The sequence below is a fragment of the Leptodactylus fuscus genome, chromosome 6, assembly GCF_031893055.1.
Source record: "Leptodactylus fuscus isolate aLepFus1 chromosome 6, aLepFus1.hap2, whole genome shotgun sequence".
NCBI lineage: Eukaryota > Metazoa > Chordata > Amphibia > Anura > Leptodactylidae > Leptodactylus > Leptodactylus fuscus.
The window spans coordinates 139,385,833-139,408,362 of record NC_134270.1 but is presented as its reverse complement, the minus strand read 5'-3'; the positions used below and the strand labels follow the sequence as shown (position 1 = coordinate 139,408,362).

At 44.2% G+C, this 22,530-nt stretch overlaps 1 protein-coding gene across 2 annotated transcripts in view; it reads left to right on the top strand.

Moving 5' to 3' along the window:
• The window catches only part of ST6GALNAC2 (ST6 N-acetylgalactosaminide alpha-2,6-sialyltransferase 2), a 61,184-nt gene that overhangs the window by 31,722 nt on the left and 6,932 nt on the right, over positions 1-22,530 (top strand). For both annotated transcript variants that reach the window (XM_075277356.1, XM_075277355.1), the window contains 4 exons: positions 10,760-10,837; positions 10,929-10,977; positions 11,071-11,254; positions 19,832-19,994. In XM_075277356.1, the coding sequence (XP_075133457.1) occupies positions 10,760-10,837; positions 10,929-10,977; positions 11,071-11,254; positions 19,832-19,994 (474 nt within the window). The remainder of the gene's footprint in view (positions 1-10,759; positions 10,838-10,928; positions 10,978-11,070; positions 11,255-19,831; positions 19,995-22,530) is intronic.

Sequence of the window (22,530 nt, the reverse complement as noted above, 5' to 3'; positions counted from 1 at the left end):
CATATATCAGATTATCTTGGTCTTTACAAGACTCTATCTGATCATTCAGAATGATTGGAATGAGGGAGAGGCACAAAGACAAGTGGGTGGAGACTATTATCTCCTAATCTAGGTGGTAAAAGTTACCAACCATTCTTATATTTAGTTAGTGAAATGCTGTTTTAATTTTTCTCTGTTAAGTGACCTCTGCCAAGTAAATCCAAAGGTCACCACCATGTTACAGAGCACATTACATTGATGAAGAACATACCTCTGTTATGTATGCCACTTTTGTAGAATTGGAGAAAAACAACTTCGAAGTTTCATGCAAATGAAGCTGTTAGTGCACTGGGGGCGGGCCTTTAGCTTCTGGAGCACTGCTCTGGCCACTTCTCCAAGTGCTCCAAGTCCCGCCCCCAGTGCACCAACTGGCTGAGATGAGGTATGCTGTTTATCATTCTAATATATTCTGTACTGTGGTGGTGGCAGTTGAATATGCTTGGCGGAGGTGATGGACTCACTTTAAGTGTGACATAAATGTATTTTAATGATATAGGTTCACTTGGTCCAAAAACCCAACAGCTCTATATGTCGTTGTAGATGAATAGGTTAACTGTTAACACTTCTCATGCCGAAGTGCAAACAAAATAGGCAGCCAAAGAATGGGAACCTAACACGATAAGCCACTTAGAATACAGAGCACCAAGTAGTAAGTGGGTGGAAAGAAAAGTGAATGTGTCAAGAGTTATTTGAAATAATGTTACTATTTATAATGCAAACTGGATATGGCTTTACACATATGATAGCATTCCAATATTCTTCTCTTATTGGAGTTATAAAGGGGGACTATGAGTGCCAAAATTGCATTATAGTGTCTTGTACAGCACAGTGCAAATACACCTTTCCTGTTGCAAAAATATATTTTCTTGCTTTCTTTGTGCACTAGGGGCATGTCCTTGCCTGCTGGTGCACCTATTTTATTTACTAGCTCTGTCTAGCACCCCTCAGCATCACGCCCTTATTCAAAGATTCACATTACCCATCAGCTTCCCTCCTCTCCTCCTCCATTTCAACGTTTTTCCCAATTTAGTGCATTAGCAGTAATACTGTCCCTCTTCTCTGCTGGCAGTGTCCTCTCCAGTTCTGCGCATGCGCCTCATGTTGTTTAATCAGCGAATGCGTGAGTTTTTGCTGTGCACCAAATTGGTAAAAATGATAACATACCCCTAAATGGTTTAAAAATAACAGTTACTTCTCCCAACTCCTCCGTACACATGCACACTCGATTGAGCGTGCATGTGTTTCATGGCTAAGCATGCATGTGTTCTGAATGGGAGGACAGGGGGAACCCACTGTGAGATACCTCAGGCAACAGATTTTCTGCCCTGAGGACAAAAAAAAGGTCACGTTGAAATTTAACTACTCAGTCTTACTCTCCACTAAGTCCTGAAGTTCCCCTACACATTAGATGGTTGGCCAGTCCCGCAGACTCTGTATTCATGGTTGCATCCACTGATCACTAAGATGGTTAGAGAAAATATTATAAAATTTGCAAAAATGTCTAACCTTTAATTTTCTACAAATCTAGATATGGCAATGTTCATGGGAAATCCCTTTAAATACTTCAAAAAATGCCAAAGTCATAGCATCAATCTGCATTGTCGGCACCTAAGGTCATAGTTTCCGAGTTTTGTCCGAGGTGCCTTGACTATTGCCCAACTAGGTTACTGTCTTTTCTTGAATGATCACATTTCTCAAATGTGCTGATGTTCTAAAGTATATGCCAAATGTCAAATATGTAAAATCGTGGACTCACGGCACACCAGATGTCCTACTGAAACTTGGTGCACTTGGAAGGGTTTCACCCCACAAATAGTAAGAAGTAGGATCCAGGCCCTCAATAATGCATTTACCAAACGTGAACATTTTTCGGGCCCACATGGACCTTCACCAGATCTTGCCAGCAGGAGAAGTAGAAAAGTAGAGCATAATGAAAAGTCGTGGTAATGGTCGCTGAAGATGGAACATGCTCAATGAGTTTGTGGTGTTGCAGTTGTAATTCAGATACTAATATGTGGCTAAATGATAGGTCAATCCGGCACGAGGGCCCTTCTACTCTGCTGTATTAAAAGGAATAGATCACTTTTTTTTTTTTTTATCAGACAGTGAATATTATGACTTTTTTTTTTAACCTGGCTTTATCCTCTAATTGTAGATTTTTTTCCTATTTTCTGTACATGAGTATAGTGACGGCCATCTTGCCTGAGCTTCTCCTTTGCCTTGCTAACAGCATTCAGTGGAATGCTTAAAGCCAGGTTCACATGGGGGTTTTTTGAACCGGAATTTGACGTGGTGGCCGCCTCAGAATCCGGTCCAAAGAAAAGGTAGCCGCAACTGGATGCCGATGAAGTGCATACAGTGCATTGGCCTCCAGTCTGGCATTCTGCCCCGGATTACGCCCAAATGAATGGGCCTAGTCGGGAGGGAGGTGTCGCACCGCGAAAACCACCTCAAGAAAGGGCATGTCGCTTCTTTTTTACACGAGCGGGAACAAACCGCTCGCAGAAAAAGGAACCCATTGAATTCAATGGGAGGCGGGTTTTTTTGAGCAGCAAAATACTGACCAAAAAACCCTGTGTGAACCTGGCTTTACAGCACAGTCATGGCCATAGGCAGCAATAGTCTGGCGCCAACTCATTTAGGTGTGTAGGAGAGTTTTGTGGCATGTTATCTACAGCAAGAATAGATAAGCTGTGATATCATCCATTATCAGGAATGGATGTAATGATGGATGTTATATAGAGTTATCTATAGAGGTGTAATCTTCTATTGTAATCCTGTCTATCTTATCCGTGAAGTAAATGAGGTGACTGCTGCAAAGAAAAACTCCATAGAACTGGGAAGAGTCAGTGTATTTTTAGCTTCATGTCTAGAGTGTAAATGGCAGGATATTGTACTTTAAAAAAAATATATAGATCGAGATATGCAGAATTAATTTAAAAAAACACTCACTATTACAACCACACATCTTTGCCCATGGCAAAGTCAGAGCGTGCATACCCATACCTTTCCATTCCCTCATGGATCACAGAGCCTTGCATGCCAAGGTCCGGCATAAGCCAAGACATCTATTTTTTCCCAAATAACATACTGACCCATTAACTTCCATGGCCTGGGCTGGAATACTCCTGTCCATGTGCCTTCCATTTTGTTTTTCATGGAGCCAAACACAATAATGGTCACGTGCCTGAAGCCTAATCTCTACCTTCTCTCACACTTAGTGCCTGGGGCTACACATGCCGAAAAGGCAACACAACATACACGTGTCACCAGAATAGGGAAATCACAACAAGCCCACACACATTTACCACTGCTAGAAATATCTGCAGCCGGCGATGTAGGAAATACCTGGGGCCATTAATCTAGATATCAGCAATGAAAGAAACATAGTAGCAATACAGTTCTAAACTATAATGCATGTCTACTATATCTATAGGATATAATATCTATTATGTAAATTATATCTATAGGAACATTGCCGGCGTTTCCTTAGGTATAATTGACATTGTGCGATTTCCAAAACCCATGACGATTTTGGAAATCGCTGCGTGTCTGCACTCTCCTGCAAAGTGGGGATGTGATTCACTTGAATTCCATCCACTTTGCTGTCACTTTAAAATGCCGTGGTTGTTTCCACGGTCGGTAAACCGTGGTGCTTACGCCAAGTGCGGCCTTAAGTCTTCAACTGTTTTACATGGATAGACAGGTTTGAACATGTGAATTATGGCCACGTTCATACTTGTAAATCTTTACTAAAGTCTTTTAAAATGGTAGGACAAATAAAAAAGCTGTAACGTTTGATGGACAGATCAACAACAGGATCCCTGTCTTCTGCTGCCTGGCCTGTTCAAGAAGAGTCTCCCTCCCCTGCACACAAAGGAACTGACATCTTGTCCCTCCGGTGGTAACCAAGACCAACATTTAGATGTAGCACACATTGGCATACCGCTCTGGCTCCCATGATAGCACCACCTTCCCTTGTGCACCAACAACACCTTGCTACTATTGGCACTATCCCTGCCATCAGTACCGCTGCACTTGTAACCACTTACTGGACAAAGACTTGATCTTCTTGTCCAAAAGTCACATAATGACCTCTCTTGGCTAAGCTTCCTTAGGTCCCACCACCTGCTTGACCGCCAAGGCTTGTGAGACTGCCCCTCTAGCAGACTGGGGTGAAACATTCACCTTGGGTTTTCGAATACACTTGGAAGTTGTATGCCAATATATCTTTGTTTCAAGATTATTCAGCAAATGTTTTACAAGATAAAATGGCAGATTGCATTAGTTACAAAACACTATGTGAAATGTCTTAGGCCCGGTTCACATCTGTGTTCGGTATTCTGTTCGGGGAGTCCGCATGGGAGTACGCATTGACAAGCGGTGAGCAATGAAAGCACACGGACCCCATAGACTATAATGTATAATGTATGGCAGGGGTCCTCAAACTGCGGCCCGCCAAGCACTTCTGTCTGGCCCTGCCGACAACGCCGGCAGGTGTGCATTTATAATGAAGCTCCTGGGGAGCTCAGGCCAGGCCATGGAGCGCACTTCACTTTACCTATTGGAGGGCACCGTTCCCGATGTCTGTGCGACCTGCTCTGCCTCCGGCCCACTGTTTAAAAAGTTTGAGGACCCCTGATGTATGGGGTCCGTGTGTTTTCTGCGTGTCATACAGAAAGTAGTTCATGAAGTACTTTTCTCTCTTCGTGACTCATGTGGACAGCGCGTAGAAAACACACGGACTCCATTATCGTCTTTAAAAACATTTTTTGCATAAAAAAATATGATGACTAGGGTTGAGCCGATCTTGACTTTTCAGGATCGATTTTAAAATCTGATTTCCGATCATTTTTCATTCGAACCTGATCTCGATCCCAATTCCGATCCCAATGCAAGTCAATGGGATTTTTTAATTAATCGGAGATCGGATTTTAAAAGCAATCCTATTCACTATACAGCATGGAATCTAAGAATTGTTAGAATCCACACTGTGTAGTGAATCACTAAGTAGCCAGAGGATTTTTTTTTAATCCTCTGGCTACTTAGTCCCCCCTGGTGTCCACTTACCTCCAGAGATGGCTGCTCCGGTGCCCGGTCCTTCTTTCTTCTTTGCTTTGCTGCCGCTCCATGCTGCTCCCTGCCCCCTCCCTGCCAGGTTAGGAGAGTGTGGGCAGGTTAGGAGAGTGTGGGCGGGTACTGGGAGGGGAGACGTCACGTCCCACACTCTCCTAAGCCACAAGCCCCGCCTACCTAGCGCTTTAAACACTAACCTGGGAGGCAGGGCAGCGAAGCAAGAAGAAGGAGGGCACCGGAACAGCCATCTCTAGAGGTAAGTAGCTGCAGCGGAGCCTTCACACTGAGTATACACTATATACTCAGTGTGAAGGCATTGTGGGAAATACTACCGATCTCGATCCCACCTAAAAAGATTGTGTTCGGAATTCCGATCGCGATTGTGAAATTTTCTCGATCGCCGATCGGAATCCGATTTTTTCCGAACACGATCGCTCAACCCTAATGATGACACACTTCCCTTAAATGGTGGATAGATGCGTTTCTAGGCTCAGCAGACTCTGGATGGACCTCCCGTGGTGGTGGAGGTCTCCAAAGCTTGGGAGTGTTCAGTTGCTCAGAGTACAGTGTGAGAAGAGTGTGTCCTTTGTCTCTGAGACGTCCATCCTATACTGACACTATGGCAGACAGTACTAATGTAGAGATGACAAGCTTCTTTATCCTGTCTTTCCCTCTTGCTTTATGCCCTCGGTTCCCTCAGCTCAGGCCCCCACCTGCTCCTCGTAGACACATAGCAGAACAGAATCCCAAACAGATGGGTGTCATGGCATCCAGCTTATTTCCTCTGGGATCCAAATGTCACTGATCTAAGCCCTGCTGTTCCCTCTTAAGTTTCCCCCAGACACAAATCTACCAATGTTCCTGCCAACTCGCTGTGCCAGGCCAAGTCCTCCAACTTTTATCTCCTTACAGGACACGGATATAGTAACTTGTCATTTGCCTGATGCCTACAACACATATGTGGCCGATAATGTCAGAAATGAAGAAAATGTCTATGGCTGACGGTTATTATTAGCGCGATTCTTCAGACCATGTGAAATATTATTAACGTGATGACTTTATTACGGTATATTATATGATCCTACAGGTAGCTAACAATTTCCAATACATTCGGCACAAAGGACCAAAAAATTTTTAAGTCTTGAAATCTTACGAAACAGATAAAAACCAAAACTTTCTAGAAAGACAGCCATTGTCTTAGAAGGTTTCGTAAATCTCACTGTTATTTATTATCAAGAAGATAACTAATATATTACATGGCTATTCCAGCCATATTAGTAATTAGCCATCAATGTAAAATCCCCCCCAAAACTGAATTTTTATTATTTTAAATTACTGGGTAAGTTTCTGATCAGTCTAATTGCCTACACCCCCACTGATCACAAAAACAGAGTCTGTTCCCTTTAATGGAGTAGCAAGTTGCTCCATTCATTTTCTAAGGGACTGCTGGAGACAGCCACGTACTCTACTCGGCTATCTATGATAGTCCCATAGAAATGAATGGAGCACTAATGCAGGTAAACTATTCACACCATTCATTTTTACAATTGGTGCTGATATCAGTGGTTGGCACCGCAGCCAGGGTTGCAGAGGTAGCCATCACAACCAGGCCCTGGAGCCTAAGGGGCTCAAAGGTCTCTCTACAACATAAGAAGCCACCAATATTATAGATAGCACATGACATTGAAGCACCATAACAGACTTTGCATTGGGACCCAGAAGCTTCAAATTAAGGCCTCTGACCTCACCGACCATCGCTTTATCCCCTATTGAAGGAGTAGTTTGAAATAACTAGAATACCCTCTTAAGTAATTCATTTAGTAAATTACATTTTCAGTAACCAGGACTACTTCCCGACTTTCTCCGATAAATGATGCTGGGTTGAACTTTAACACCCAATACATTTGTTCTGCCTAAAGATTAGGCATTTGGGTCTCCATTGTTTGGGTCCGCATGGGGACCTGAAAGATGGAGACCCTGTTCGCTTAAAAAGTGTTTACCCACAGACCCCATAGACTATAGTGGGTTCCACCAGGTTTCAACAAGGTTTCCAATGGTTTTATAATGAAACCAGTGGAGAGAAAAGTCCTTTGTGGCAGAGACTCCAATGCAGATGTGAATCCAGCCTTACATTTCGCCTGAGGTGTGTGACACTGACTTACTCCACTGTACCTGAAGTGACCATGTAGACGTATAGGGAAGTTGGGAGGAATAGCTGTCAACTATATAATAGCTATTGAAAGTGTATGAGCACTGTTAGGCCTGGTTCACATCTGCATTCGGTAATCCAAACGGACTACCGAACTGATTGGCAAGCGGTGTGTAGTGAAAGTACATGGACCCCATAGACTATAATGGGGTCCGTGTACTTTCCACACAGTGTCTGCACAAGTCTTGCAGAGCGGAAAGTAGATCGTGAAGTACTTTTCTGTCCGCATATTCCGTGCGGACACCACGCGGAAAGCACACGGACCCCATTATAGTCTATGGGGTCCGTTTACTTTCACTGCACACCGCTTGCCAATGAGTTCGGTAGTCCATTTGGATTACCGAATGCAGATGTGAACCAGGCCTTAGGTTGGTCTCAATGGGACCACTAAGTATATTGGATGATAGCCCTCTTTCTCTTCCAGTGTGACTAAAGTTTCCTCTTGCTTTATCACTGGGGTACTAGGTTCAAGTTCATGTGCCCTAGTCTGGGTGTAAAATTTTCCTATCAGCACCTTAAGTCAAGTGTGAAATGGAGACAATTTAGGGAAAGTACACCTTGAATTGGGTCATCTATAGAGTGTCCTTACAAAATTAGCTTTGTAGTTTGATATTGCCGTCTCAAAGTGTAACCATCTCGGGGTTACTTCAATTTCATGTACTTGGTGGTGGCTGTAAAAACCCTAAGAGACAGAGAGACGACATCTCAGGATTAGAGATGAGCGAACACTAAAATGTTCGAGGTTCGAAATTCGATTCGAACAGCCGCTCACTGTTCGAGTGTTCGAATGGGTTTCGAACCCCATTATAGTCTATGGGGAACATAAACTCGTTAAGGGGGAAACCCAAATTCGTGTCTGGAGGGTCACCAAGTCCACTATGACACCCCAGGAAATGATACCAACACCCTGGAATGACACTGGGACAGCAGGGGAAGCATGTCTGGGGGCATAAAAGTCACTTTATTTCATGGAAATCCCTGTCAGTTTGCGATTTTCGCAAGCTAACTTTTCCCCATAGAAATGCATTGGCCAGTGCTGATTGGCCAGAGTACGGAACTCGACCAATCAGCGCTGGCTCTGCTGGAGGAGGCGGAGTCTAAGATAGCTCCACACCAGTCTCCATTCAGGTCCGACCTTAGACTCCGCCTCCTCCGGCAGAGCCAGCGCTGATTGGCCGAAGGCTGGCCAATGCATTCCTATGCGAATGCAGACTTAGCAGTGCTGAGTCAGTTTTGCTCAACTACACATTTGATGCACACTCGGCACTGCTACATCAGATGTAGCAATCTGATGTAGCAGAGCCGAGGGTGCACTAGAACCCCTGTGCAAACTCAGTTCACGCTAATAGAATGCATTGGCCAGCGCTGATTGGCCAATGCATTCTATTAGCCCGATGAAGTAGAGCTGAATGTGTGTGCTAAGCACACACATTCAGCACTGCTTCATCAAGCCAATACAATGCATTAGCCAGTGCTGATTGGCCAGAGTACGGAATTCGGCCAATCAGCGCTGGCTCTGCTGGAGGAGGCGGAGTCTAAGATCGCTCCACACCAGTCTCCATTCAGGTCCGACCTTAGACTCCGCCTCCTCCGGCAGAGCCAGCGCTGATTGGCCGAAGGCTGGCCAATGCATTCCTATGCGAATGCAGACTTAGCAGTGCTGAGTCAGTTTTGCTCAACTACACATCTGATGCACACTCGGCACTGCTACATCAGATGTAGCAATCTGATGTAGCAGAGCCGAGGGTGCACTAGAACCCCTGTGCAAACTCAGTTCACGCTAATAGAATGCATTGGCCAGCGCTGATTGGCCAATGCATTCTATTAGCCCGATGAAGTAGAGCTGAATGTGTGTGCTAAGCACACACATTCAGCACTGCTTCATCAAGCCAATACAATGCATTAGCCAGTGCTGATTGGCCAGAGTACGGAATTCGGCCAATCAGCGCTGGCCAATGCATTCTATTAGCCCGATGAAGTAGAGCTGAATGTGTGTGCTAAGCACACACATTCAGCACTGCTTCATCAAGCCAATACAATGCATTAGCCAGTGCTGATTGGCCAGAGTACGGAATTCGGCCAATCAGCGCTGGCTCTGCCGGAGGAGGCGGAGTCTAAGGTCGGACCTGAATGGAGACTGGTGTGGAGCGATCTTAGACTCCGCCTCCTCCAGCAGAGCCAGCGCTGATTGGTCGAGTTCCGTACTCTGGCCAATCAGCGCTGGCCAATGCATTCTATTAGCCCGATGAAGTAGAGCTGAATGTGTGTGCTTAGCACACACATTCAGCTCTACTTCATCAGGCTAATAGAATACATTGGCCAATCAGCGCTGGCCAATGCATTCTATTAGCTTGATGAAGCAGAGTGTGCACAAGGGTTCAAGCGCACCCTCGGCTCTGATGTAGCAGAGCTGAGGGTGCACAAGGGTTCAAGTGCACCCTCGGCTCTCCTACATCAGAGCCGAGGGTGCGCTTGAACCCTTGTGCAGCCTCGGCTCTGCTACATCAGAGCCGAGGGTGCGCTTGAACCCTTGTGCACACTCTGCTTCATCAAGCTAATAGAATGCATTGGCCAGCACTGATTGGCCAGAGTACGGAATTCGGCCAATCAGCGCTGGCCAATGCATCCCTATGGGAAAAAGTTTATCTCACAAAAATCACAATTACACACCCGATAGAGCCCCAAAAAGTTATTTTTAATAACATTCCCCCCTAAATAAAGGTTATCCCTAGCTATCCCTGCCTGTACAGCTATCCCTGTCTCATAGTCACAAAGTTCACATTCTCATATGACCCGGATTTGAAATCCACTATTCGTCTAAAATGGAGGTCACCTGATTTCGGCAGCCAATGACTTTTTCCAATTTTTTTCAATGCCCCCAGTGTCGTAGTTCCTGTCCCACCTCCCCTGCGCTGTTATTGGTGCAAAAAAGGCGCCAGGGAAGGTGGGAGGGGAATCGAATTTTGGCGCACTTTACCACGTGGTGTTCGATTCGATTCGAACATGGCGAACACCCTGATATCCGATCGAACATGTGTTCGATAGAACACTGTTCGCTCATCTCTACTCAGGATCCATTCTGTAATACTGTAATCTGTACACGACCATGGAGATAACTCAATATTAGACACACAAATTGTATCTGAGCTGAATGTCATGTAACGCTACATCTTCCCTGCCAGATATATGTGACCTTCTGCTGCTTTCCTCAGTTTATCACCCAGGGGCTTTGAGAAGACAATTCTTTATATGTTCAGTATAGTTGCACTTATAAATTCTTCAATCAATTTTCCACATATTGCAAGTTGGGCCACTGTGGGTTGCGTTGTTATCATAACTAGGTGACTAATAGTCCTCCACTGGTCTTAATATGCATCTGTCCAAATGCTTTACATAACCTTTACTATTTTAAGTTGCCATTTTTATTTCTTGCAGAAATCTTGAGCCAGGAACTGGTGCACAATCCAAATGGTTAAATGAGAGCCGACAAAACACTGAAGCAGATCAGAAAAGGTGAGAGTTAGGAAATGCACTTTTTTAGTACATCAATGGCTCCAAAAATAACAGAAGATGAAAGAATTCTAATTGTACTTCTTCAATGTAGGAAAGGTGAACAGAAGGCCACGGTGACATCGGCGAAGTCTAATGTCAAGGTAAACAGATGTACTAAAAGGTTTATGTCGGAATAATGACTATCAAAGTTGACCCAAAGTGTACTCATTCTGCACCTTCTCTTTTCCTCCTAGCTGAACACTGACCCGGTTTGCCCCACTTCTCTACGTTTCCGTGTACAGAAGGATTCTTATTTTGGAAAGTTGTTTGATTTCGATGTCCCTGTACTTATGTGGGACAGTCATCTTACTGAGGACACCAAGAATAACCTTACCCAGAGACCCGTGCCATATGGCTGGCAGGATCTTCCCCCAGAAGGTAGTCACTGTCGTAATATTCCTTAAATGTTTTTGACCAGCTTTAAAGGACCCTGTCACCAGAATATAGTATATCAACCCAGCCCCGCAGATAGATAGGTTAGGTTGAGAAAAGACTGCCATATTTCGACAGTGGAGCTACTTATTCAGAAGGTGAAAAAACACTGCTTGAGTCAGGTGACCTTAATCCATCCAAGGGGTTGGGTTGATATGCTGGATTCTGGTGACAGACGTCCTTTAAGTGCATAAACCTTCAGATGGCCCCTGTGTTCACACTGTGCTATTTTGGTGCAGTACTTGCTTGCAAATATGCTTGAATCCCAAAAACTAAAAAGTGCACAAACACAAAAAATAAAGCCTAAGGATTATAGGAGTAGACATTAAAGGAGTTGTTTATAGGATCAAGTACATCTGTGCAATACATGAATACCCCATGCCAGAATGTCTTGGAGGGCCCTGGAATAAGGGAAGATCTTATGAACCATTCTTGGGCATAATACCTGGACACTGCATCATCAGAGTCAGCCTTGGTGTCCATACACGTAGTTGGAATGGTCTGAAAAAAGGAGTATCCTCATCAAAACAGGCCCCCCCAAAATTCTACATCCTTCCAATAGCCCATTATAAGAAATTGGGAAGTAGGATCACCACTAAACCCTCTTGTGATCTAAGCATGGTCCAGTGGAACCACATTGGGATTCACTGTTTCATCTGTAATGTGGACCCTACTAGAGATAAGCGAACACTGTTCGGATCAGCCGTTCCGAAAAGCACAATGGAAGCACCTGGCACGGCGACCGGCCGCTGGCAAAGTGTACATGCCAGGTGCTTCCATTCATTTCTATGGGAGCGTGCTGTTCGGAACGGCTGATCCGAACAGTGTTCGCTCATCTCTAGACCCTACATAGCATCCATATTATGGTTATCTAAAATAAGCCTAGACTGTTTTAGCATCTGAATAGGAAGACGCTATGTAAGGGTTGCAGTATGGAGCACTACACTGGGACACTATAAATAATGTGCACTAATAAATACATATATACACTGCACTACTCAGTTTGGTACTTTCCCATTAGTGGTTATGTGGGAAACTTGTTCAGGGTCTTTGCTGATGGAGCTTCTAAAGTGTGTCTGCACCTTACCCCTCCACGTTACCTGCCTCCTTCTTCATTATATTCACTCCTTACATCCAATCCTGTAGTATTCAGCTACGGCGTACACAACACGCTCACGCCAACCATGCCCACAGATTTCTGTAGTGAGAGCAACTGTGACATTTCATTCACTCTCCATATCAAATCTCACAGACAATGAGATCCGTTCTTTTTAAGAGGACCACCCCCAGAGCTACACACAGGGTCCTTATATCCTAAAGGATCTTAGATAGAGTCGCCAAATGCTCAGCCGTGGGTGTAAGTGTTAACCCCTTCTGGAGCCAGAAGACTGCAATAAATCTTTTAATTGAATTCTATAGGACTAGATAAAGAACACATTCATCATAAATTCTAATACACCTATATCAATATCAAGTGCTATATTACCGTATTGTTTATAGACTACAATTCAGGACAGAAGATACAGTGTTTCGCAAAAGTGTGATAAAAAGGCTGAAGTAAGAATGATTTCAGAAATAGAAGGATTAATAGTTTTTGTCAATTAACAAAATTAAGGGAATGAAGAGAAAGCTAAATCCCATCAATTGGTCGGCATAACCTTTACCCTTCGAAGAAAGAGTCCTGACAGTGATGATATGGCACCAACTGAGCCCTGATCCCAATACCATCCAGTCTGTCTAGGATTATATGACTACACAGAAGGATTGGAGCAAGCCTACATCCACAGAAGATCTGGGCTTAGTTCTCCAAGGTGGCAGGAACAACCTCCCTGTCCAGTTCCTTCAAAACCTGTCTGTAAGAAGAATTAAAGGAAGACAAAGGTCACGCCAAATATTGATGGGATTTACATTGCTCTTCTCTTCATTCACTTTAATTTGTTATTTGTCAAAAAATAAACTATTAACCCTTCTATTTCTGAAAGTATTCTGCAGCATTTTATACTCCGTACTGTCCATATAATGATGTAACTATTATTATTATTATTGTATATTACCTATATTGTGCTACGTAGGTAAATCACTCTCTTTGACACTTTGTACGATGATAACTGGTCACATGAAAGCCTTCCAGCTACGTAAATGCTTAATAGGATTGTAAGGTAAGCTTAACAGAGGATTCCCATAACAAGAACATACAGGACAGGAACTTATGGCACGTCAGAAGGGTCAAAAGATTAAAGGTGGCCATAGACATTAGATAAAAGTAGGTTGAACAGCCATAAATGAACAAGTGTCTGGGGAACGATTGTTTTGCAGACCTAAATATACGTAATTTAGGCCATATTTGTCGCCACAGTTATGTAAGCTGGCAATAAGCAGTCAAAAATACTTGGAGAAAGTGGATATTCCTTCAAGAAAAGATTGGTCATATATGAAAGATTCAACCAACTAACAACCAAAAATTTCAAACATGGCCAATTTGTCTTCGGATGATAATAATGTGTAAGTCATCTGTAGGCTTGAATTTCACCCATCAAACATCTGTTTGGATTAAATTCTCCATTTTCATCAACTTTATTCTGATATGTTTGGACACCTTTAATGGAGACTATGAAACTAGATGTAGGAAGCTTTAGTATAGACACCGGCACAGTGCGGACAAGAAGCCAGGAGGTCAATCACAAAAACCAGATGGCAGAAACCGAGCCACGCAGCCGACCTACACAGGGAGATGTCTCGCTCACCGATGACTGATGAGATAGCTCTCCATCACCAGACACGTAGGCGTCTCTGGCTCCTTAGAGGGTTTACTACACTGTGCTATGACAAATGGTGGTTCATATCTAGAAGAGATTATACTTGTATAGCTCCATCAGGGAACCATATTAAGGCTAGATTCACATTCGTAATGTTATTATAGGAAAACATAAATGCACATAACAGCAGTGCCGGATCATCATATGAGAGTCACTACTGTTACGGTGCCTGTAATTTTACTAGGCAAAATAGGGCAACATGCTTTGCTAAATTGTCCATATTTTAGATGGAATCTGAGTCACGTGTGAACAGCCTAATGTTCGAAATTAAGGTCTGCCATATGGTTCACTAAAATATACTCAGTGCCCAATGTCACCAAAAGCAGTATTGAATTGTCTCAGTTACATCTATCAGTTTCGGCTGGATGGGCCCTCTTATATACAGTCCTATGAAAAAGTTTGGGCACCCCTATTAATCTTAATCATTTTTAGTTCTAAATATTTTGGTATTTGCAACAGCCATTTCAGTTTGATATATCTAATAACTGATGGACACAGTAATATTTCAGGATTGAAATGAGGTTTATTGTACTAACAGAAAATGTGCAATATGCATTAAACCAAAATTTGACCGGTGCAAAAGTATGGGCACCTCAACAGAAAAGTGACATTAATATTTAGTACATCCTCCTTTTGCAAAGATAACAGCCTCTAGTCGCTTCCTGTAGCTTTTAATCAGTTCCTGGATCCTGGATAAAGGTATTTTGGACAAACAATTCAAGTTCAGTTAAGTTAGATGGTCGCCGAGCATGGACAGCCCGCTTCAAATCATCCCACAGATGTTCAATGATATTCAGGTCTGGGGACTGGGATGGCCATTCCAGAACATTGTAATTGTTCCTCTGCATGAATGCCTGAGGATTTGGAGCGGTGTTTTGGATCATTGTCTTGCTGAAATATCCATCCCCGGCGTAACTTCAACTTCGTCACTGATTCTTGAACATTATTCTCAAGAATCTGCTGATACTGAGTGGAATCCATGCGACCCTCAACTTTAACAAGATTCCCGATGCCGGCATTGGCCACACAGCCCCAAAGCATGATGGAACCTCCACCAAATTTTACAGTGGGTAGCATGTGTTTTTCTTGGAATGCTGTTTCTTTTTGGACGCCATGCATAACGCCTTTTTTTATAACCAAACAACTCAATTTTTGTTTCCAAAATGAAGCTGCCTTGTCCAAATGTGCTTTTTCATACCTCAGGCAACTCTATTTGTGGCGTACGTGCAGAAACGGCTTCTTTCTCATCACTCTCCCATACAGCTTCTATTTGTGCAAAGTGCGCTGTATAGTTGACCGATGCACAGTGACACCATCTGCAGCAAGATGATGCTGCAGCTCTTTGGAGGTGGTCTGTGGATTGTCCTTGACTGTTCTCACCATTCTTCTTCTCTGCCTTTCTGATATTTTTCTTGGCCTGCCACTTCTGGGCTTAACAAGAACTGTCCCTGTGGTCTTCCATTTCCTTACTATGTTCCTCACAGTGGAAACTGACAGGTTAAATCTCTGAGACAGCTTTTTGTATCCTTCCGCTGAACAACTATGTTGAACAATCTTTGTTTTCAGATCATTTGAGAGTTGTTTTGAGTAGCCCATGATGCCATTCTTCAGAGGAGATTCAAATAGTAGAACAACTTGCAATTGGCCACCTTAAATACCTTTTCTCATGATTGGATACACCTGGCTATGAAGTTCAAAGCTCACTGAGGTTACAAAACCAATTTTGTGCTTCAGTAAGTCAGTAAAAAGTAGTTAGGGGAATTCAAATCAATAAAATGATAAGGGTGCCCATACTTTTGCACCGGTCAAATTTTGGTTTAATGCATATTGCGCATTTTCTGTTAGTACAATAAACCTCATTTCAATCCTGAAATATTACTGTGTCCATCAGTTATTAGATATATCAAACTGAAATGGCTGTTGCAAACACCAAAATATTTAGAACTAAAAATGATTAAGATTAATAGGGGTGCCCAAACTTTTTCATAGGACTGTATATAGGGGCCTCACAACTCTCAGAAAGAAGGTTTGAGCAGCTTGAACGTAAACTCCTGAGATGGATTTTGTCTCAAAATCGGCACCAAACTCTTCCCTGAATCTAATCTCCATTGTATATAATAGGAGGTACTGAAAAAATAAGCGCCCTGCTCGATCTTGCCATTGGTTCTGTGGCCCAATCAACCGGGTGTGAAAGTCATGGTGGGAAGCCAGAGTGGCAGAAAGTGGAGAGGAATTTGAGGTGGAAGTCTTCCTAAAGTTTCTCTTCCATTTCCATCATGTGAAAGGGCCCTAAAGCTCTATGGCAAGTTTTGGTCATGGCAATTGAGTTATTGTGACCAACTCAATTTTTTCAATGGGGTGATAAGTCACAAGACACTTTTGAAGACTGTATAAATTCTGGACCAACTTGAAAGTCTTGTTATTGTTGTTTAATATTAAAGGGATATTCCATTAACATTGATGATGAGAAATGGGGTGTTTTTACACTCCAATTTGAATGGAGAGGCCAATTGGAAATGCAGCCCGCTGTTCCATTCATTTCAATAGCTACTGTCGGAGATAGCCAGGTACTGTACTTCAGCCATCACCAGTGGTTCAACTCTCTCCAGTATTTCCTACCTAATAGAACACCTCAATTCAAAACACCTCAATTACAGTGGATTGATCCTCTCTGACTAGCAAGTTACCCCCTATCCTGTGAAAAGGAGCTAACTTGTTAGCAGAATACCCCTTTTTAGGTTTGGTGATTGCGATTATAATGTACCATGACTGTTACATGACCCAAAGTCACAAAGGATTCCTATTCTTGCCCCAAGATGTATTTTCTATATGTTATTCAATTCATTCCAGATAGTTTAGGCTAAAATAGACAAAAAATATGATATTGAGATTTTTTTTAGGAAGCATAAAGAGTTAAACCCAATGCGAAGACATAATGAAGAATGGGACAATAGGTGCAGGCGAGAATTACAGATTAGCACAGGCGGTAGACAGTGCCAGACACACAGAAGACTTATCCACTGAAGTTACAGGGTCAAGATGGAAATCAAAGCCAGAACAAGACAGGAACAGAAAGCAGACGCATAAGAGAAGGGGCGAAAGGAAACAGGCAACATATTCATGAAAATCAGCAGCGTAGGTTAGCAGAATGAACAGCGCAGTTCACACGCAGTGCAATTGTTCTGGACCTACAGTATAGTGAAGTATATATTTGTTCTGTTTTATGGTTCACAAGTAGGGTTGAGCGATCAGGTTCGGAAAAGATCGGATCCCGATTGGCAAGCGAGCAAATTTCACGATCGGCCACGGCTGGAAAATGATCAGAAATCGGATTTTGAAATCTCAAGACCGGCTCAGTGACTTTTCCAATAGAGAAGCATTGACTAGGGTTGAGCGATCGGGTTCAGAAAAGATCGGATCCTGATCGGCGATTGAGCAAATTTCACTATCATGATCGGTTGGAAAATGATCGGAAATCGGATTTTAAAATCGATCCTGAAATCTCAAGATCGGCTCAACCCTATTCACAAGATCTCTGCTTTCTGTCAGTGAAAAGTTAGGTTTATTGCTTACTTCTAGAGGATGTAAATGAGTCGTGGCCACGTAATGATCACACAAGGTCCATTATAAGAGAGAGCTCCGATAACTGTATTGTAACCGTAAGGAGTTACATAGACATCTATGCAAGGTGTCTATGACCATAGTTTTTTACCATCTGTGAACCTTTATCTCTCACCTAGTGATAACGAATATTTTATAGTACTATATGTGGGGCTGTTGTTCCCAACCTGTGGCTCTCCAGAGAGAGCAATACATAAGATAACATGTTCGGCTACTATATTCAACTTTAAAGACACAGACAGAGTTGAAATTGGACTCTGCCACCCAGAATAGTGGGGCAACACCTTAAATGTGGGATTGTCCTGCTTGATCCAGGAGCTCAGGACAGGTTGGAGGATTAGTGCACACTTCACCTAGGGTTGGACTGGCTCACCTGAGAACCAGAACATCCTTCTGTGGACCCAGTTCTGAAATAAAAATAGGTCCCAAAACTCCAGCAGATGGCATCACTATTAAGACTTGCCTTTTATTCTAGTTACTTGCCAATAGGGTTTATTTCTTGTGGGTTCATTCCAAATACCCTACAAAACCATATGTATATGTCTTGTGTAGAGATGAGCGAACAGTTCAAAGTTCCAAATTCAATTCAAGTAGCCGCGCAATACTCAACTGTTCGATCGAATATCGAACCCCATTATAGTCTATGGGGAAAAAATAGTCGTTATGGGGGAAACCACTATTCGACTCAGGAGGATCACCAAGCCCACTATGACACCCCAGGAAATGATGCCAACACCCTGGGATGTAACTGGGACAGCAAGGGAAGCATGTCTGAGGGCATCTAACATGCCCAAGTCACTGTATTACGTCGCGATCCCTGTCAGCTTGCGATATGCGGGAGCTGACTTTTTCCCATAGGAATGCATTGACCAACATTGATTGGCCGAATGCCATACAGAGTACAGCATTCGGCCAATCAACGCTGGTTCTGCCGGAGACTCGTCTCTGAGGAGGCGGAGTCTAAGTTTGGACCAGAATGGAGACTGCTGTGGACTGATCTTAGACTTCGCCTCCTCCGGCAGAACCAGCATTTATTGGCCAAATGCTGTACTCTGTATGGCATTCGGCCAATCAACGCTGGTCAATGCATTCCTATGCCGAGATGTAGCAGTGCTGGCCGTGCGCTCAGCTAGGTTACACCGGAGATGCAGCCGAGCTGAGTGCACGGCCAGCACTGCTACACCGGAGATGTGAACACTGCTGCACACTCAGCTCTGCTGCATCAGAGATCAGTTAACCTATGTACACTATTGTTAGAAGCCTCATGGCTACAAAGACAACAATCCTCTCATATTTTGTAACAAATGCAATGTTAACATTCAAGATTTCAGATGCCTATATTCTTCCATGCCTTCACCATCCCTTCTCTGGCCTCCATTGTTTATTGTGTAGCTGCTGGGGCGTAACTTGAGGGGGTGCAGAGGGTGCAGTCGCACCAGGGCCCACGAGCCTTAGGGGGCTTATAAGCACTGGCATCAGTATTGAGATTGCAGTGTCCGTCTGCCCATAAGCCAAGGAGACCCACAGACTATCCTAACCACACTAAGGTGGATTAAACTCCTTAACGCCCGTAACCATCACTATCAAGAATTCGCTGTACGGATGAGGTAGGGAGCCCCGGACAAAAGATTGCACTGGGGCCCACGAGACTTCAGTTACTCCACGGTGTAGCTGCCCTCTTTCTTACTTGTATATATTAAATAATGTATGATTCTGTCCTCTGCGTCTCTTTCGCTGCATTACATTTTTTCATCAGTCGCCAACAGACAATACAAACATATACCAAACAACAAAAGCCATTGCTATATAATACATCACTGATGCAAAGCAACGTTTCAGGTTACCAGCAACAAACATCCCACATGAGACTGCCTTGTGCACAGCGTAATGCCATTCACTGCTCTGAAGTGTTGTAGCTGTCACTATTGAGACATGCGGCTGCTGGCATTGTCTACTGGCGAGTGAAGAAAGTGAAGAATTTTCTAATTAGAGAAATTATAATCACTTGTGAGATATCACGCTTCTGTATCTTCATTTTAAGGAATGGGTCTCATATGAAATGTCCCATCTCTGTTTCTTTCCGTAGATATTGTCTCCACATTACAGCTACTTAATGATTCCGCCAACGGGAACCTGTTTGATTGGCAGCCCCCTAAAGGATGCGTCCATTGTGCAGTGGTGGGGAATGGTGGCATCCTGAATGGTTCCCGTAAGGGGAAAGAGATCGATGGGCATGACTATGTTTTCAGGTATGAGCATGTACAGTCCCTGACAAAAGTTCTGTCGCCTCTCCATGTTGTGGAATCAAAAGCTTATAAACTGACTTTAAATGCATCCATTGGTTTAAGAAATGACTTATAGGAAAGCTGAAACCCTCCCAAATGTTTTTTTTATTAAGAAAATAAATTGGCTTCAATGGCGAAATATTGATCATTTAATGAACACAGAAAGGTCAGATTTTGGCAAGACAAAGGTTTTGTCGCTCACATAAAGTAATGTGAAAATCAAACCAATAATTCAGTTCAAATACAAAGATATGTTTCCTAACATTGGTGAATGAAGTTGTGGGGCTATTCAGGGCCGCCGATAGGCCAGTACTACTGCTACTGGCGTCAGGGGCCCGGCCAAATTGAAAAATGGGGGGGGGGCCCGGTCTTGGCCCGCCACCGTGTGCTGGCCCCCTGGCGCCCGCAGCAGTCATTGTATGTCCTATTTCAACTCAGATCTGCGTCCAGAGGACGCAGATCTGAGTTGAAGACATACGCGGCTGAAGCAAGGAGCTGACACAGCTCAGCTCTTTGCTTCGCCGCTGCCGCCGCTGCTACTGGCTTGTAGACGCGATGTGATGACGTCACATCGCGTCTACAACTGTGTGCCAGTGAGAGAGAGGCGCGCAGAGAGCTGCGAGGGAGCGGAGGAGAAGGTAAGTGTAATGTCGTGTACACTGAGATGGAACGTTGAAACTGGGGGCAGATGAAGGAGAGGACGGCATGACACTGGGGGCAGAGATGGGGGGACATGACACTGGGGGCAGAGATGTGGGGACATGAATCTGGGGGCAGAGATGTGGAGACATGAATCTGGGGGCAGAGATGGAGAGGACGGCATGACACTGGGGGCAGAGATGGAGGGCACATGAATCTGGGGCAGAGATGGAGGGACGTGACACTGGGGGCAGAGATGGAAGGGGGACATGAAACTGGGGGCAGAGATGGAGGTACATGAATCTGGGGACAGAGATGGAGGGGACATGAATCTGGGGGCAGAGATGGAGGGGACATGAATCTGGGGGCAGAGATGGAGGGGACATGAATCTGGGGGCAGAGATGGAGGGGACATGAATCTGGGGGCAGAGATGGAGGGGACATGAATCTGGGGGCAGAGATGGAGGAGACATGAATCTGGGGGCAGAGATGGAGGGACATGAATCTGGGGGCAGAGATGGAGGAGACATGAATCTGGGGGCAGAGATGGAGGGACATGAATCTGGGGGCAGAGATGGAGGGACATGAATCTGGGGGCAGAGATGGAGGGACATGAATCTGGGGGCAGAGATGGGGGGCATGAATCTGAGGGTAGAGATGGAGGGACATGAATCTGGGGGCAGAGATGGGGGGCATGAATCTGGGGGTAGAGATGGGGGACATGAAACTGTGGACAGAGATGGAGGGGACATGAAACTGGGGGAAGAGATGGAGGGGGGGACATGAAACTGGGGGCAGAGATGGAGGGGCGGACATGAATCTGGGGGCAGAGATGGAGGGGGAGACATGAAACTGGGGGCAGATGAAGGGTGTATATGAAGCTGGGGGAGAGATAGAGGGGGGTCATATAATGTATGGGTGACTGTAGGAGGATTATACTGTGTGCGGGCACATGAAAAATTAATGAGAATGGGTGGAGTCAACATAACAGTGGGTGGGGCTAAATTTGCCGCACATTTTGTCCCTCTTTTGGTTCTTCAAAAGTTGGGAGGTATGGGTACAGGGGGCAATGGAAAGATGTTAGAAAGTGGACGGGGGGGGGGGGGATTGTTGGGGTATCGGGTGTGCGGCACTGCAGAGAGGGAACTGGGGCAATAATATATATGTTTTTAGCTGGAGAACTACAAAGCACACAATACCTCCAAAGGTATGTGTGCTTTGTATTAATAATGATGTAGGTTGCTATGCTAATAGCATAGCAGCCTGTTTGGGGGTGGGACTTTCACTTTAAAAGGAGTGTTCACATTGTGTTTTTGGCCTCCCTTGCCGGGATACGTTGGTAACCAGTCACAATCAGCTCCCCACTTATCCTTGCACGGAGAACTGCAGGCCCCCCCTTTTTTTTTAATGGCCAGTTCTTTGTGCAGGGATTAGTTGACAGCTGATTCTGACTGGTTACCAACGTATCCTGGCAAGGGAGGCCAAAAACGCAATGTGAATAAACCCTGAGGATTTATTAAGAGGGCTCTTATAAATGGTGTTGGCTCTCTATAGGGGCTGTCACATGTAGCAGATTATACCTGCAAATAGAACCTGATTAAGCCTAGTAATGCTGCTAAATAAAGGGAAATGTAATACAGAATTGGTATGTCGCAAAATAAGGTAGTTTTAAAATGGCGCGGGGGGGGGGGGGGCAGCCACTTAGGCTGTATGGGGCCCCAAAATTCCTGATGGCGGCCCTGGGGCTATTAGAGCCATATTTAATATTTTGTGTGACTTCCATGAACTTGAAGGACAGCATCCATGAGTTTCAACAAGGATTCATACAATTTATTAATGAAGTCATCAGTAATAGCAAAGA